The sequence below is a fragment of the Penaeus chinensis genome, chromosome 40, assembly GCF_019202785.1.
Source record: "Penaeus chinensis breed Huanghai No. 1 chromosome 40, ASM1920278v2, whole genome shotgun sequence".
Taxonomy (NCBI): Eukaryota; Metazoa; Arthropoda; class Malacostraca; order Decapoda; family Penaeidae; genus Penaeus; species Penaeus chinensis.
The window spans coordinates 19,269,933-19,284,932 of record NC_061858.1 but is presented as its reverse complement, the minus strand read 5'-3'; the positions used below and the strand labels follow the sequence as shown (position 1 = coordinate 19,284,932).

Sequence of the window (15,000 nt, the reverse complement as noted above, 5' to 3'; positions counted from 1 at the left end):
AAAAAATCAGTTGTAACTGATTTATTATCACCTAAATTAATGAGCTTTATCTTGCCAAATTATAAATGGTGGTAGTTTGTCTTTTAGTGGAGTGTGTAGTATGGAGACTGCCTTGATAACTTGATACTGTGCCACATCATAATAGGCTTCCTGTTCTATGTAGTCCACCAAAAACCACTGCAAAAGCTCATTCATTTATAAAGGTTTAGTTACCCTTGTGGCACACTGCATCTCTGCTAATATGAAGATTAAATTTTTTTTTGAGCACATAGGCCAATGGAGAAACATGGTTGCAGTGCCAGATACTATGATGGTAGCAACAATATATTGCTGTTAGCCCATAGTATTCATATATTTAGGAATTAATACTTGGAAATACCCTATGCTCCATATCCTGTGGCTGATAGCTGGGAAGGGTATGAAGTATATCAAAATTATGAAGTAAAATATGAAGGTAATATTGCAGTATGGACACAAATTGCCAGAGACTAAGTTCCCAATCCCACGTCACAGAATTTATTCACAGCCTAAGTTACTGTGACTGGGCATGCCCTTTGGGTATTGTCTGAGGCGAGGGTTAATGGATGCTCTGCTCCCCAGCACCCCCCCCCCCCCCCAGGAAACATTGTCTTTATCTTGGTATGCACGGCAAGATAGATATGAAACGGGGCTTTCTGCAATCATGTCTGCAGATTATTTTTTGTAATGACGACTAACTTTTTGCCCTCTACAAGAATATCATCCTCTGTTGCCCTACCTTAGTGCGTCCATACCATAAAGATTAACAAATATGAAAGAAGTTCCCCCCAATCCCATACCCATTGTTATTGGGGAAAAATCCACCTTAGCCACCATGCAGTAGTAGTGGGTGATATGGCCACACTCTTTCTTTTTATTGATATTTTGATAGGCAAATGGGACACTACATGTGATTAGTTGTCATTTCTTTATTAGAGAAATTTTTGATTTTCACTTAGAGATGTATTGTAGAAGTGTCGTTGTTGCTTGCTCAATTTCATGTACTATTTACTTAATAGGTGATGGTTTTATACCCAAAAACTGCTGTAGTTTTCTAGGTGTTTTTTTTGTTATTATATAAACATGTTTTATTTTATGTTCAAGAATTGATAAATCATTAGTTAGATAACTGTGAAGTGTAGGCTAGTGTGCAAGCAGAGTTAATTGTGTTTGCATTTTTTTTTTGTAATTGGTAATGCAATGATGTGGTTATTAAGAACAAGCTATTTCAAACCCATTGGATCTGGATGACGTGAATTTGAAATTTGGCTGATGGGTGGGTAATGGGAATATGCTGGATAATGGGAATGGATAACAGGACTGTGCCATCATGAAAATCTGGCCAAAGCCCTGGGTGGTGAGAACAAATCAAAGTGAAAAAATTAAGACTCAGTCGTTTGGAAAGGGTTCTTGCATTATTTCCATCGGTAAATGAGGGCGGAATGTACCATCCATGAGCCATTGCTGGGAAGACATAATTTCTATGCTTAGGATCCTAGTCCTGCCTGTCATTACCAGTGGCGCAGTGTTATAGAAAATGTGATCATGCAAAAATGTTTAAAAATGACTCGAATAAGAAAATATAACTTTGTCATTGTTATTGGACAGAGATGTAGACTATCTAGAGAGATATGAAATCTGTGCAAAGAAAACAGTCTATTACTATCTTGATATAGCTTATCAGATGACAAATATAGACACTGGAAAATGGCAAAAAAAAACAAAAATCACTTTTGCAAAAAGAGAGATCATAACATTGCCAAGGAGGCAAGGAGTCTTGACGCTGCACAGAAATCTGCATGTGAGCTGAGCCTACAAGCCATATATCCGAGAGAATTGCCACACCAGTAAGCCTAAAACCAGGGTTCTAGGCCGTGTATGGGCATTGAGGCACCTGGATCCATTGGGTTAATTACCCCTATGATCCAAATTAGGTGACCATCACATGACATTGCCATCATAGGAAAATTTGGGCTGAGGGCTGGGGTGCCGTAACTTGCCATCATGAGAATTTTGGCTGAAGGCTGAGTTAATGGGAATGAGTACACAAAGCTCAGACTCAATGGGCATTAAGAAAGTGGCTTTTGCAATTTTTCCATTTATAAATGAGCAGCAAGTTCCATTTGTGAGCCTGACTGGAAGAGTCCCTTGCTCAGGATTCTTTTCCTGTCCACTGTGACTGTCAACGCAGGGTGTAGTACAGAAAATTGAATATTATGAGAAAATTGAAATGACACAAATAACAAAATGTTGATTATTGTTTTTATTAATGCACAGTTATCGACTACCTAGGGAAATGATATGAAATCTTTGCAAGGAAAACAGCCTATTACTACTTGGATAAAGTATATCAAATAATAAATATAGACATTGGAAAATTGCAAAAAAGCTAAAAATACTTATGCAGAAAAAGAGAACATAACATTATAAAGAGGAGGCATGAAATCTTCTCACCAGTTATGAGTATTCATGTGTGCCTAGACTATAAGCCACATACCCACTAATGAGGCTACCTAAATTAGCATAATGCTTGTATTTTGGGCCATGTGTTGGCAGTGAAGTCCATCCGAGTAAAGCTGAGGGTCATGTGATCCAAACCATGTCAGAGCAGTTCTTTTTACATCTTCAAATGATGGAAAATTGGTACGTTTCAATGATTTTTTTAAAGTTTGGAAACAAGAAGTCATATGGGGCTAGATTGGGACTGTAAAGTGGATGTTGGATGATTTCCCATTGAAATTCACGTAGCACAACTCTTGTCTGCTGAGCATCATGAGTGATACATTGTCGTGGTGGAAGAAAACGCATTGATGCAGCTTTCCAGGGCATTTTTCTAAGATTTTTTTCAGATTTTTTTCTCAAAACACTTTCATGATAAGCAGATGTAATTGTTTTCTTGCTCTCAAGGAAGTCAACCAGCACACTCTCCTCTGCATCCCAGAAGACAGTGGCCATGACCTTTCCTCTTGACTGGTCCACTTCCACCCCTGGAAAGCCACTGCTTTGATTGAATTTTGTCCTCGGGATCATACTGGTAGAGCCATGTTTCATCCCATCACAATGCTCTGCAGAGAAGCTTCAGAATCTTCATCCCACTTGTTCAAAATTTCCATTGAAAGATCTACCCTTGTTTGCTGCTGATCTGGGTGCAACAGCCTAGGGACCCATCCAGTAGAAAGCTTGCTCAACCTCAAACTCGCCACCAGAATTGTGTATGCAGAACCCACAACTGATTCAGTAGTTATTCATCTATCCTTTTCAATCATGTCACAGACAACATCAATGTTTTCCTCACAAACTGACATTGAGGGCCTGTCACTGTGGAGCTCATCTTCAATTTTGTTTCTTCCACTTCTGAAATGAATTTAATCTTTATCATGGCCTCAATTTTGGTGGATTCCATGTTGCTTGAATGATGCCTGACTTCAAACTGGAGGCAATGCAGCATTACCTGCGATTAAGGTTTCATGTTTGAACACTTTATACAACAATGTTCAGGTACATTGAAATCAAAATCCTTCCGTATGATTTTTAGTTAAAGACTTTTTCCACAGACTTTTTGAAGCCCCCCTTGTATTGCTTTTCAAATGAAAATGAATGGTATATGAAACTCAGTGCTGAAAATTGGAGCAATTTTAATGATATTTGATGTCATTGAAAGATACTATCAAAATTTGAGGGTGTGAGTAAATTACTGTATGTTTGAATTATTTTTTTCTACTGATTAGGGTATGATGTGTGCTGGGTCATTTCTGGCTACAGGTAAGCTATCCATACTGGATGAGGGAATTACAGGTGAAGGAGGGAAGGGTGATAGTTGTGGAGTGAGTGATACAGATGAGTGACCTTGTTGATGGTTAGGATAGGAGAGGTGATTTATAGAATATACCAAAGCAACATTATGTTCTACAAGTAAATGCTGTTGGGCTAATATGAATTTCTGTGGTACAGTGGCAATGTTAGGGGGGTAGTATGAATGTAAGAATTGCCAAGGTAGTGATAACTAGTGCAGTGCTTATTCATTACCTGTACCTGTTTGGGGTGGTATTTTGGCTGCCCTTCTTGAGTGTTTAATCTCTGTGTACACAGGCTCATACTTGGGTTTTTGGTGTTTTAGTATTTTAGTATAGATGGGTAGGATATAATTTTTTTTCTCAGTAATAATTCAAATGATGATTGGATCTGGATATCTCTGTGTCAAAGAAAGAGAAGGAAAAAGAAAGAGAAGAAAAGCCTCCCACCCAGTCCATTTCTGAAACCACTGACTTAATATTTGCCTGCACTCCTCACTACATGTCCTTCACTTCTCATTTGTGACTTTCTAGAAACAAAGCCTTTTGAAGAATTCCTCTCTTCCCCACCAGTCTGCACTAGGCCAATATAATCTACATAAAGATGGCAATGCTGCGATGGTAACTGTAACCACTCTCTTTCTCCTTGCATCTGTGAGTTTGGCAGCTCTGCTGAAACCCAACTATCACCTCCCTACCCTTACCTGCTGCCAGGAAGGACCCACCACATGTGCACCAGGTCATTAGATATATCAATAGGCATCAGAAACAGGGATAGCCTATGTGCCTGCTAATCAAATTGTGTCTCTATTTACAGGTGGTTTTGCATTTGTGTATGTTGCACAAGATCTCAGTAATGGCAAAACCTATGCCTTGAAGGTAGGATTATGATGCTCCATTTGAATTATGATATTTTTAGTTGTGTGATATTCAAGTAAATTTTTGTACTAATTTAAAGGAACTATAAACTAGTTCAGCCACTTGGCGATATAGCTTTGATTATTATAACACTAAGATATACACATAGATGAATAAAATTATTTGTCAAAAATCTTGCTGTATCTTGTGAATATCTTGATTGAGATTTGAGGATGAGAATATTTTGTTAATCGCTTATTTTTCAAATATTTCTCAGCGACTGCTTGGTGCAGATCAGGTTGCCTGTGATGCAATTCGGCAAGAAATAACAATATCAAAACAACTTTCGGGGCATCCGCACATTGTAGATTTTATTGCTGCTGCAGCCATTGATAAAACCCAGAGTAAAGAAAATCGTAATGAGTTCCTTTTGCTCAGTGAACTATGTACAGGTAAGTTCTTTATTCTCTCACAGAAAGGAAAGTTTTTGAGCTGTAAATGATAGTGATGAGACTTATCATTCTGTATAGATTTAGCCAGAATTCTTTCCTAAAAGATATCTTGTTTTTTTCTCATAAATATGATGTTCATGGTGTTTCCTCCACATTCTTAACTTGCACAGGAGGATCTCTTGTGGATGCTCTTCGCCTCCTGAATGGCAAACAGCTGTCGGTGCCACAGATTGCCACTATCATGTACCAGACCACCAGAGCAGTCCAGCACATGCAAGTATGTGCTTTTGTTTTGTGCCTTGGAATTTTCTGCCATGACACCTACCTTATGGCACTATTTAGCATAAGCATAATAATGTTCTAAAATGAGTGCTGGTGAAGTACTGCTTGGCTTGGAAAATGTAATATTGAATTCAAGACATTTTAAAGAGTAGCATGAATGTTGCTTACATATAACTTTGTGTTGGCTTTTCGCACAAATATTCAATAATGTATGTATTGAAATGTAGATTAGAATTTTCCTGATTTATTTTTATCATATTTCTCGAGTTCATAATACAGAAGGACTGAGTATTGAGCTAAAAATATTCTTTGTAATGGCTTTAGTGCAAAGATTAGATAACTGTAATTGTGCATTGTGTGGAAATATACACTAACATCTGTAATTTTTTTTTAATAGTAAGCTATGCCTAATGAATGGCAAACTTTTTTGTTTGACAGGCGCAAAATCCACCCATAACTCACCGTGATCTAAAAGTAGAAAACCTACTCATAAGTGAATCTGGTCATATCAAATTATGCGACTTTGGATCTGCGATGACAAAAATGTATGAAGTTGACCTTGGCTGGAGTGCAAACCAACGAGGGTTACTAGAAGAAGAGGTAAGTTGGGCAAGATATGGGTAATGGGTAGCCCAATTTTTGTAATGATTTTAGAGCATCTGTAAATCTCTTTTTATATGGGTTAATTCTCATGAGTTAAGACAATAGATAAATGTGTGAATTTGATTTTTAATCAATATTTATTAAAGATATTTATAGAAATAAAAGTATGTTATGGATCAAGTCATTCATTTACAATATATTTACCACTGTAGTGTTATTCTGCATTTCTTAAGTCACTGTACATCTCTGATATTGATGATCTTGACTGTTTCCAGATGGCGCAGCACACAACGCCAATGTACCGTGCCCCAGAGATGCTAGACACATGGAGTAATTACCCTATCAATGGACAAGCAGATGTGTGGGCCCTGGGATGTATCTTGTACTATCTTTGTTACCTCAAGCATCCCTTTGAGGATTCTGCTAAGTTAAGGTAATGAATGTGGGGTTATTTATCTTCTATTTTTCTTGAATGTGTAAGATTGATTTTAGTACTTTGTAAACTGAAGGGAAAATTTTATGTGTTTGTAAGATGTACTGATGTGTCAGTGCTGGATTTAAAATATTTTTTGTTAGCTTGTGATGTTATTATTTGCTATGTCAATCAGTACTCTTAAAGCTGTACTATTTTTCTTCCCATTTTATAAAGTGACTGATCACCCTAACAAGAAACTGCTTTGGAAAAGAATTTGGTGCAAATCAGCCATTATATTTTCTGCCGTAGTTTAAGGGAAATCATTGTAATCAGTAATTTGAAAACTGTTCAGCTTTGACTAAAGAAAAAATAATAAGAACTAATGTATGGGGGACAAGGCCCCTTTAATATCTTAGGGGACAAGGCCCCTTTAATTTTTTAGGGGAAAAGGCCCCTTTAATATTTTAGGGGACAAGGCCCCTTTAATATTTTAGGGCATAAGGCCTCTTTAATGTGTTAGGGGAAAAGGCCCCTTTAATATTTTAGGCAATCTGCCCCCTTAGAAGTTGCTTTGTGAAATTCATCATTTTAGGTTATCAACAGAATTTTTATTTTAGTTTATAATTTTTAGTAAGTTGTTTAAGAAATATTTGGTCACAGAAATTTAGTAAACATATTTCTACATACATGAATGCTATTTTCTGTTATTTTTTAACACCGTATTTAGCATGTGGGGGGGGGGGGGGGTAATAACAGTAAATAAATAAATAAATAGAATTTGATTACATCTCACTCTGCATCCACAAGTACTTGGCCTATTAGGTTTAATTGCTATTTATTTATTTATTGAAATACTTTTGGACATTAAGAAGAATGCCCTAGAGTTTGGTAAGTTATCCATCAATATTTTGAGGTGTTTTGTCCCATTAAAGTTACGTTCCCCCAAAGTTGTTTATTTTGAGTAATCTTGAAAAAGTAATGGTTTTATTTGTGGATAGATGTTATGAATATTATTTGAAATGATTTTAAAGTTTCCTTAGTTTTGCATTATATTTAGGCCATGCTTTGGTATTTTACATTAGTATACATATACGAAAATTATAATATTAAAGAAAATTAAATTGAAATGCTATTATTTTTCAGGATCACATATATTTATGCCTGCTAGTATGCGCATGTTTTAGGAATGTTATTGTTTTCATGAGATGCTACTATATTGTCAGGGATGATATTGTCATTTTCAGAACAGTACTATATTTTGGGTGACACTATTATATTTCCAGGAACAACGTTATATTTTGATGAACATGTGCATCCAATGTTGTTCTGAAAACTAATATATATGTGGTGTAAGAACACCTTTGGATGCACTTTCTGTTGAAATTGTATTGCAAAAAATACTAAATTGCAAATTAAGAAGGTGAATTGAGCAACCTGGCTACAGCTTTCTTTTGCAAGGAAAAAACAAATTAGGAAAGTGTACTTAGCATTTTACGCACATTGCCCATTATCATTAAAAAAAAGAGAGATTTTTTTTTTTTTTTTTTTTTATCCATCATAAAAGCATATTAGAATGAAGGGAAAAGCTTTGATATTAAAGGGAACAATAATAGGGTTATAAGTTTGCAGATAGAAATTGTCCTAAATTATGTGAAGTCCATTTTATTTGCAGAACTTTTATATTTTCAGAACCCATTTCATAGTTACTGAAAAAATAGATGGTGTTGAAGATATTTATTGAAGGTTGCATAGGTGCTAGTGGGAGATGTTAACTAATTTTTGTTTGAAGTTTTATATTCAGTTTATAGTATGTTAGAGCCCCAATACAGTTGTATTTAGCTTTTATTAAAGCACTTATATTTTCTATTATTAATCATCAACAGAAATAACCCTTCCTAAACCCATCACCTTTTTATTGTTTAACAGTTTTCTTAATTTTTTTCCAGAATTATAAATGGAAATTATGCAATTCCCACTAATGATGGCAAGTACGAGTGTTTCCATGAGCTCATTAGAGGTACCCTGAAAGTTGACCCAAGTGAGAGATTTAGGGTCTCCGATATCTTGGAGAGACTGGCAGCTATTGGAGAAACCAAAGGATTTAGTATGAAAGCTCCCATCCAGATTGAGTGCAAGAAGATCGATTTGACAACACCAGGTAAAGAAGGGTTTTATTTCTCTTCCACATTTTGAAATTGTTGATGGAGTATTGTTTAAGATCGGCATCTGTATAGGTACCTGACATGCATAGCCATTCTTGTGAATTCAAATTATGTTAAGTGGTAATGTGTTTTTCTTTCAGAACTCTGAATCATTTGCAGATATATTAATTGTACTATTTGAAGTGTTAGACCATGTTTTTGTTATTGGTTTCTTGGTCTCATTTATCATGAATTGACAAGTTGTTTTTCATATTTGCAATTTTGCTTGTCAATAGTCATCAAATTTGTAAAGGAATCATAAAAGAGAGTCAAATTTTTTCCTAGTTTTAGGAAAATTTAAACTGGTGTTTCTCTTTCTGTGTTCTTTCCCTGGACTCATTCTTATTGAATTTCTTTAATTGTTTTGTTAGATTTTTAATTTTTTTTTTTATGAACTACATTGTTGTCTTTGTAGTTTATATAATCTAACTATAAAAAAAAAAAAGGAAATTAAATGAATCCATAGCATTTTCATCTCTGTTATGTTTTTTAAAATTAATTTGTTTTTCTGTCTCATTCAGCGTGACATACTTTAGAAAAACTTAATTTAACAAACCAAAGTCAAAGGATATTGTCATATGAACATTTATTTTCTAGTTCATCAACCTGAGAGTAATGGGAGACTTGGTGAGAGACGCTCTGGTGCACCCGATCGACCTCCTGCCAGACCCCCAGCCCCGCGATCTCCTGTTCCTCAAAGACCCCCTCAGCCCCAGAGGCCGCCTCCTCCAGGGTCTCATCCTCAGCATGGTAGGAATGAACCTTTCTTTCTCTTTGGCTTTTGATTTTATTTTAAGTTTTTTGTTAATAATGAATTATGATATATTTTTTATTTTGCTTTACTGTTATACAGATGTATATTAAAAAATAGGGACAGTACATATGAATAACAATAAATTAATGGTTACACCGATGTGGGATCAGAACTTTCAGTTAGGGTGTGTAGTAGGTTTCTACTTCTCATATATTACCAATGTTTGAAAAGTGTTCATATCAAGGAAGCTAATATTTTTATTAGAAGACTCAAGTTTTCATAGGAGGTCAATCTCTTTTTTTTTACTGGATAGCATGTGTAGTGATGGTACACACCACTACAGAGGGCAAATGCACTTGCCTGTATATTTCTGATAGTTTCCTAATGCTTTTAGTATTTCATACACCGTGCAGTTTTAAATTTGTAACTAAAGTACAAAGTCAGCAGAAGCATGAAACAAGAGGTGCAGAAACTAAAATAGAAAAGGTTTTATATGGTGTGACCTTAAGGAGCACTATGTTAGATTGCCTGTAGAAGATGGGTTGGATTTGGTACTGGCATAGGTACTTATGAGTGATCATGTTGATATTTTATAAAGGGATTGTATTTATTGGTTTGAAAATAGGCAGATGAGATAAAAGAACCAATTCTATGGGGATTTGGGCTATTCTTTGGAAACTGGTAGTCATTTAAGGTCATTCTACTTGTTTTAAGTATTAACCCATTTGTCCCGGATTTGTGTTCTGTCCCCGGTAGTTTTTGGTGAATTTTGTTACATACAGATTGCTCCACATGTGCTCAGCCGGCAAGGAGTCTATCAGTTGGCCCTAGTTACCGATGCTGATTTCCCCGTTCCTTGAATTGGCGGGAAAATGTGTTTTTCTTTTTAATACAATTGATATCGATACTGTTATCATTGCTGTTGATGTTATGATTATTAAATTGTCATTAAAATATTTTAGACAATGATATGATACAAAAGACCCTTTCCTAAAGTGAAGGAAAAGGGTAACCAGGTGAGATAGGTAGTTCTGATAATTGGCTATTTGGTGATTAAAAACTTGTAGAGCCATCTATGTGTAAATACACTAAATAAACGTGCATTACAGAGGGCATGGCATGTATTCTTGCCACATGGGGCAAATGGGTTAATATGAAGGTGGTGATTCAGTTTATTTGAAATTCATATTATTTAGTGGTCATGTTATGCTAATTTAGCCCATTGGATCTGGATTCACCACCATCATGAGGCCCAAAATGAAGGGTGTGCAGCTTGTAGGCCACACAAACACTTCTGTGTGGTTTCAAGACACCATGCCACCCCTTTGCAATTATTTTCTCCTTTTCTGTATAAGCGTTTTAAATTTTCTGCCATTTTTGAGTGTCTGTATTTGTTATTTGGTATGCTTTATCCAGATGTTTTCCTTGCACAGACTCCATATCATCTCTCTAGTAATCCATAACTCATTGCAATGATAATAGCAATTAGTAACTTTTTGTGTCCTTTTTTTACATATTTTCTTAATAATCAGTTGTCTGTAATACAACCTGCACTGCCAGTCATGGTAGCCAGGAATAGGATCCTGAGCATGGAAATAACCTCCCCCTTGGAGCCGGCACTCTTCCAGTCACGGCTAATGGATGATACATTCCACAATCGTTTATCAACAAGAATAATGCAAAAGCCCTTTGAGAGCTTTGTTCACTCATGGCGAGTCATTCCAATCACCCCGGCCTTCAGCCCAAGTACTCATGATGGCATGTTTGTGTCACCTTAACCCACAGCCTAATTTTCCCATGAAGGCATTTTCATGTCACCCAGCCCTCTAGCCAATTATTTTCATGATGTGATAGTCACGTCATCAGGATTGTAGGGTTAGTTTACTTATTACATGAAAGGAGGTACTAAGTAAAATGGTGTAGGATATTTTATTTTATTGAATTTTCTGTTGTCCTTTGTGTAATTCAAGGAAAATTGTCATTGAAGTTTTCATACTAAAATTTCAAATTTAGAAATATGTTCTGATTATTTATATAAATCCAAACTTGTATAAGTTGAACATAAACCAGTTGTCTGTATAAAGTGCTTCTGCAGGAGCACTTGAAATTGATGTATCTTATCTATATAGTAGGCAGCTTGGAATTTATTTATTTATTTATTTATTTATTTATTTATTTATTTATTTATTTATTTTATTTATTTTATTTGTTTATTTTTTTGGTGGTTCTCTAAGGTAGTGCCACTGTACCCACAGTGAATAGTAGCATAGTCACATGTACTGACTTACAAAAGTTATTTTATGGTGGGAAATGGCAAGCTTTTCAATTTATATCCAATTGGTTGGAAATTGTGTCTTTCAAAGACAAAAAACTAAAATGTGATTCCAGTACCAGATGAGACAAGTCATTGGCTCCAAAGTCTGAACAGGAACCCCCTTGAGTAGCAATGCTGTAACACAGCTGATACTATAATGAGGAAAAGAAGTGTTGGCACAACAGTTTATCATGCCAGATTTTCTTGGCAGACAGTTTAGCAAGCATGTACATAGTTGGCAACTCCCTTGTGCAGGCTCTTACTAACAGCATTGTAGGCAGTTGAGTCAGTCCACTTGTGGCCCACAGTCAGCTGCATTGGGTATTGTATAACTCTTGCTGGCATGTTTAGTGTAGCTTACACTGTATTGTGAAAAGTGGTAAGGTTATGGTATGATAGTAAAACAAGGTGTACTATGGATGAAAACCAAACTTTGTGATGGAGAATCTTATGCAAGTTATGTAAATGGATATGCTGGTTTCTGCCAACATGACAGATGTGAAGTATGACATAACATCATAACAGAAGTATGTAGATCATTTAAACTGGCTTTCTGAAAAAAAAAAAAAAAAAAAAAAATTGGTTTTGTTTCTTAGGGTGGGATTGGACAAACCAAGTTGTTTTCTTTACTGATGTTGGTTGTTGATGTGTTTTAATGTAGTTCATTTAGACACATTGATCTCTATCAGGATTAGTACCTATTTATGTCAACATGGGAAAAGACTAATCATAAACCCACAGTATAACAAAAATGCTTTCAGAGTCTGAAGTTGCACAGTACTGAACATGAATTGGATTCTGCTATCCATTATTTGTTTGAGGCCACACTTTATATGAGGTTTTGATGCATGCTCATTTGATTATTGTGAATGATTGCAGGAGTGGTAGGCCAGTCTCAGCAGCAGACGTCTGCAGGTGGAGGTGGCTTGTTTTCATCAATTAAGGGCTATTCAGGAAGTATATTTAAAAACATCAAGGATACCTCAAGCAAAGTCATGCAGACAGTGAGCCAGTATGTATATTTTTTTGCCTTGGGAAAATTAATATTCTAGTTCTTATTTAGTCAGAAAAATTATCAAATAATGTTCTTTAAATTTCACAGTTATGGATATTCAGTTCAGTTGAAAACTTTAAATTTGCTAGTTTGTAATATTCCTTTGTTTTCCACTTTCTTCAGATCTATCACTAGAACAGACTTGGATTTATCACATATAACATCTCGTGTCATAGCAATGTCATATCCAGCTGAAGGTTTGGAATCAGCCTACAGAAACCATGTTGAAGATGTTAAAGGTAAACTATTGTTGATATTAAAACTGACATTCTATTTGTAGTGTGTTTTAAAGATATAGAGATTAGCTGTTAAACTGTTCACATGTTTTCTTTCATAAATTTGTGATTATATATATTTTTTGTTTTACTTTTATTTTTGACCATTTTACTTTCAACTGTTATCTCCCATAATTGTTCTCTTTGACACCTATTTGGCTGTATGTATGTTGCCTTTGTTGATGATCCTTCTATTTCACCCCAGCTGTTTTAGATGGGCGTCACATGGGCCATTATGTGATCTATAATGTCTCTGGGCGACAGTACCACTCGACCAAGTTCAGTGCTAGAGTTGTGGAGGGCAACTGGTCAGGCAAGAAGTCATCAACTCTAGGGGCGCTCTACAACCTCGCTTGTAGTATTTATGATTATTTAATTAAGGATCCCAAAAATATTGTTGCTGTACACTGCATGGTAGGTAAAAGGAGTTTCAAGACTAAAGATTTGTTAGTTGAATGTGAAATTTTATTATTTTTTATTATGATATTGTTAGTGTATTAATTTCAAAATAATCTGTAAGGTAATTTAGAAATGTAAAGCATTGGAATTTGACATTTTAAGGGCTATGCAAAGTCCATCATTAATGTAACTGTAACAGTTTTGCCCTCTTTCACTTCATGCCAGTATCTATTTATTTTATTTATTTTATATCCAATCAGGATGGGAAAGCTTCAACTGCAATGCTAGTCTGTTCCTTCCTCTTAGTATGCCATGCATTTAAGAGACCAGAACAAGCATTGAACATGTTTGCCATCAAGAGAAGTCCTCCAGGTCTGCAGCCCTCACAATTCAGGTAACCATTTATGGATTTTTCTTTTATATGTCCGGATTGTCCTGTGTGAGGCTGAAGTGCTTTTCATTCTTTCTCTTTATTGATTAAGGAATTATTATTTATTATTTATTATTATTTATCTTATTTTTAAAAATGATTTACAGTTTTCAAATCTGCTGGAGTCATATGAATAGCAGTCTTCCTGTGTTGGTTAACTGTTTTGTCAGGAGGATTGCACAAAAAAATTATACATTAATTGTTCTGAAAATTTATGAATGGGGTCATGTTTGCTCATAGGCTCAGTGGGGGTAACGATCCCGAATACTAGTATACAGGACTAATATATAGGATGCCAATGATTCCTGGCACATGGGAGGTAGTGACCTAGGAACCAGTTGATAAGCTTTTGGTCTTCAAACAGATCTCCATATAGATCTGGGAGCCAATGAAAGGATTCGTTCAGTTTGATTTAGCAAAAAATGGATCTGCAGGGAAGCTAATTTTCTTTGTTAAAAAATTGTGGATTTCAAAACCAGAGTTTTGTGTCATGGAAGAGGTTTGAGCTATGAGTCCTTTCTAGTCCTGTTTATTATCCTAATTCAGTTATTTTCTTTTTTGTTTGTACTTATTGATTTATTTTGTATGCTGTTTATTTATTGGTTTGATTTACTTATGCATGGTTCTTTCTTTCTTTTTTTATTTATTTATTTACTTATATACTTATTAAGTTATTTATTTACTTATTTATTTTATATATGTACTATATATATATATATATATATATATATATATATATATATACATATACATATACATATACATATACACATACACATACACATACACATACACATACACATACACATACACATACACATACACATACACATACACATACATACATACATACATACATACATACATACATACATACATACATACATACATACATACATACATACACATACACATACACATACACATACACATACACACACACACACACACACACACACACACACACACACACACACACACACACACACACATTTATATATATCTATGTTTATTAATTAGTTAATTTTTTTTTGTATTTGATCATTATTTTAATGCATTTTTTTTTACATATTTACTCTGTCCTTTTATCCCTGATCTTAATACTGCTATACTCTCAGGTACCTTGAATATATCCGAGATCTGGTTGCTTCTCC

The 15,000-nt window shown here is 35.1% G+C and overlaps 1 protein-coding gene across 1 annotated transcript in view; it reads left to right on the top strand.

Moving 5' to 3' along the window:
- LOC125047272 (cyclin-G-associated kinase-like) overlaps nt 1–15,000 on the top strand; it is a 37,799-nt gene that overhangs the window by 747 nt on the left and 22,052 nt on the right. The window contains 12 exon segments of the mRNA XM_047645501.1: nt 4,627–4,688; nt 4,945–5,119; nt 5,290–5,396; nt 5,840–6,001; nt 6,280–6,437; nt 8,366–8,577; nt 9,218–9,370; nt 12,568–12,700; nt 12,866–12,981; nt 13,223–13,431; nt 13,677–13,810; nt 14,965–15,000. The exon segment at nt 14,965–15,000 is cut by the window's right edge and continues 78 nt beyond it. Of these exon segments, the coding sequence (XP_047501457.1) occupies nt 4,627–4,688; nt 4,945–5,119; nt 5,290–5,396; nt 5,840–6,001; nt 6,280–6,437; nt 8,366–8,577; nt 9,218–9,370; nt 12,568–12,700; nt 12,866–12,981; nt 13,223–13,431; nt 13,677–13,810; nt 14,965–15,000 (1,657 nt within the window).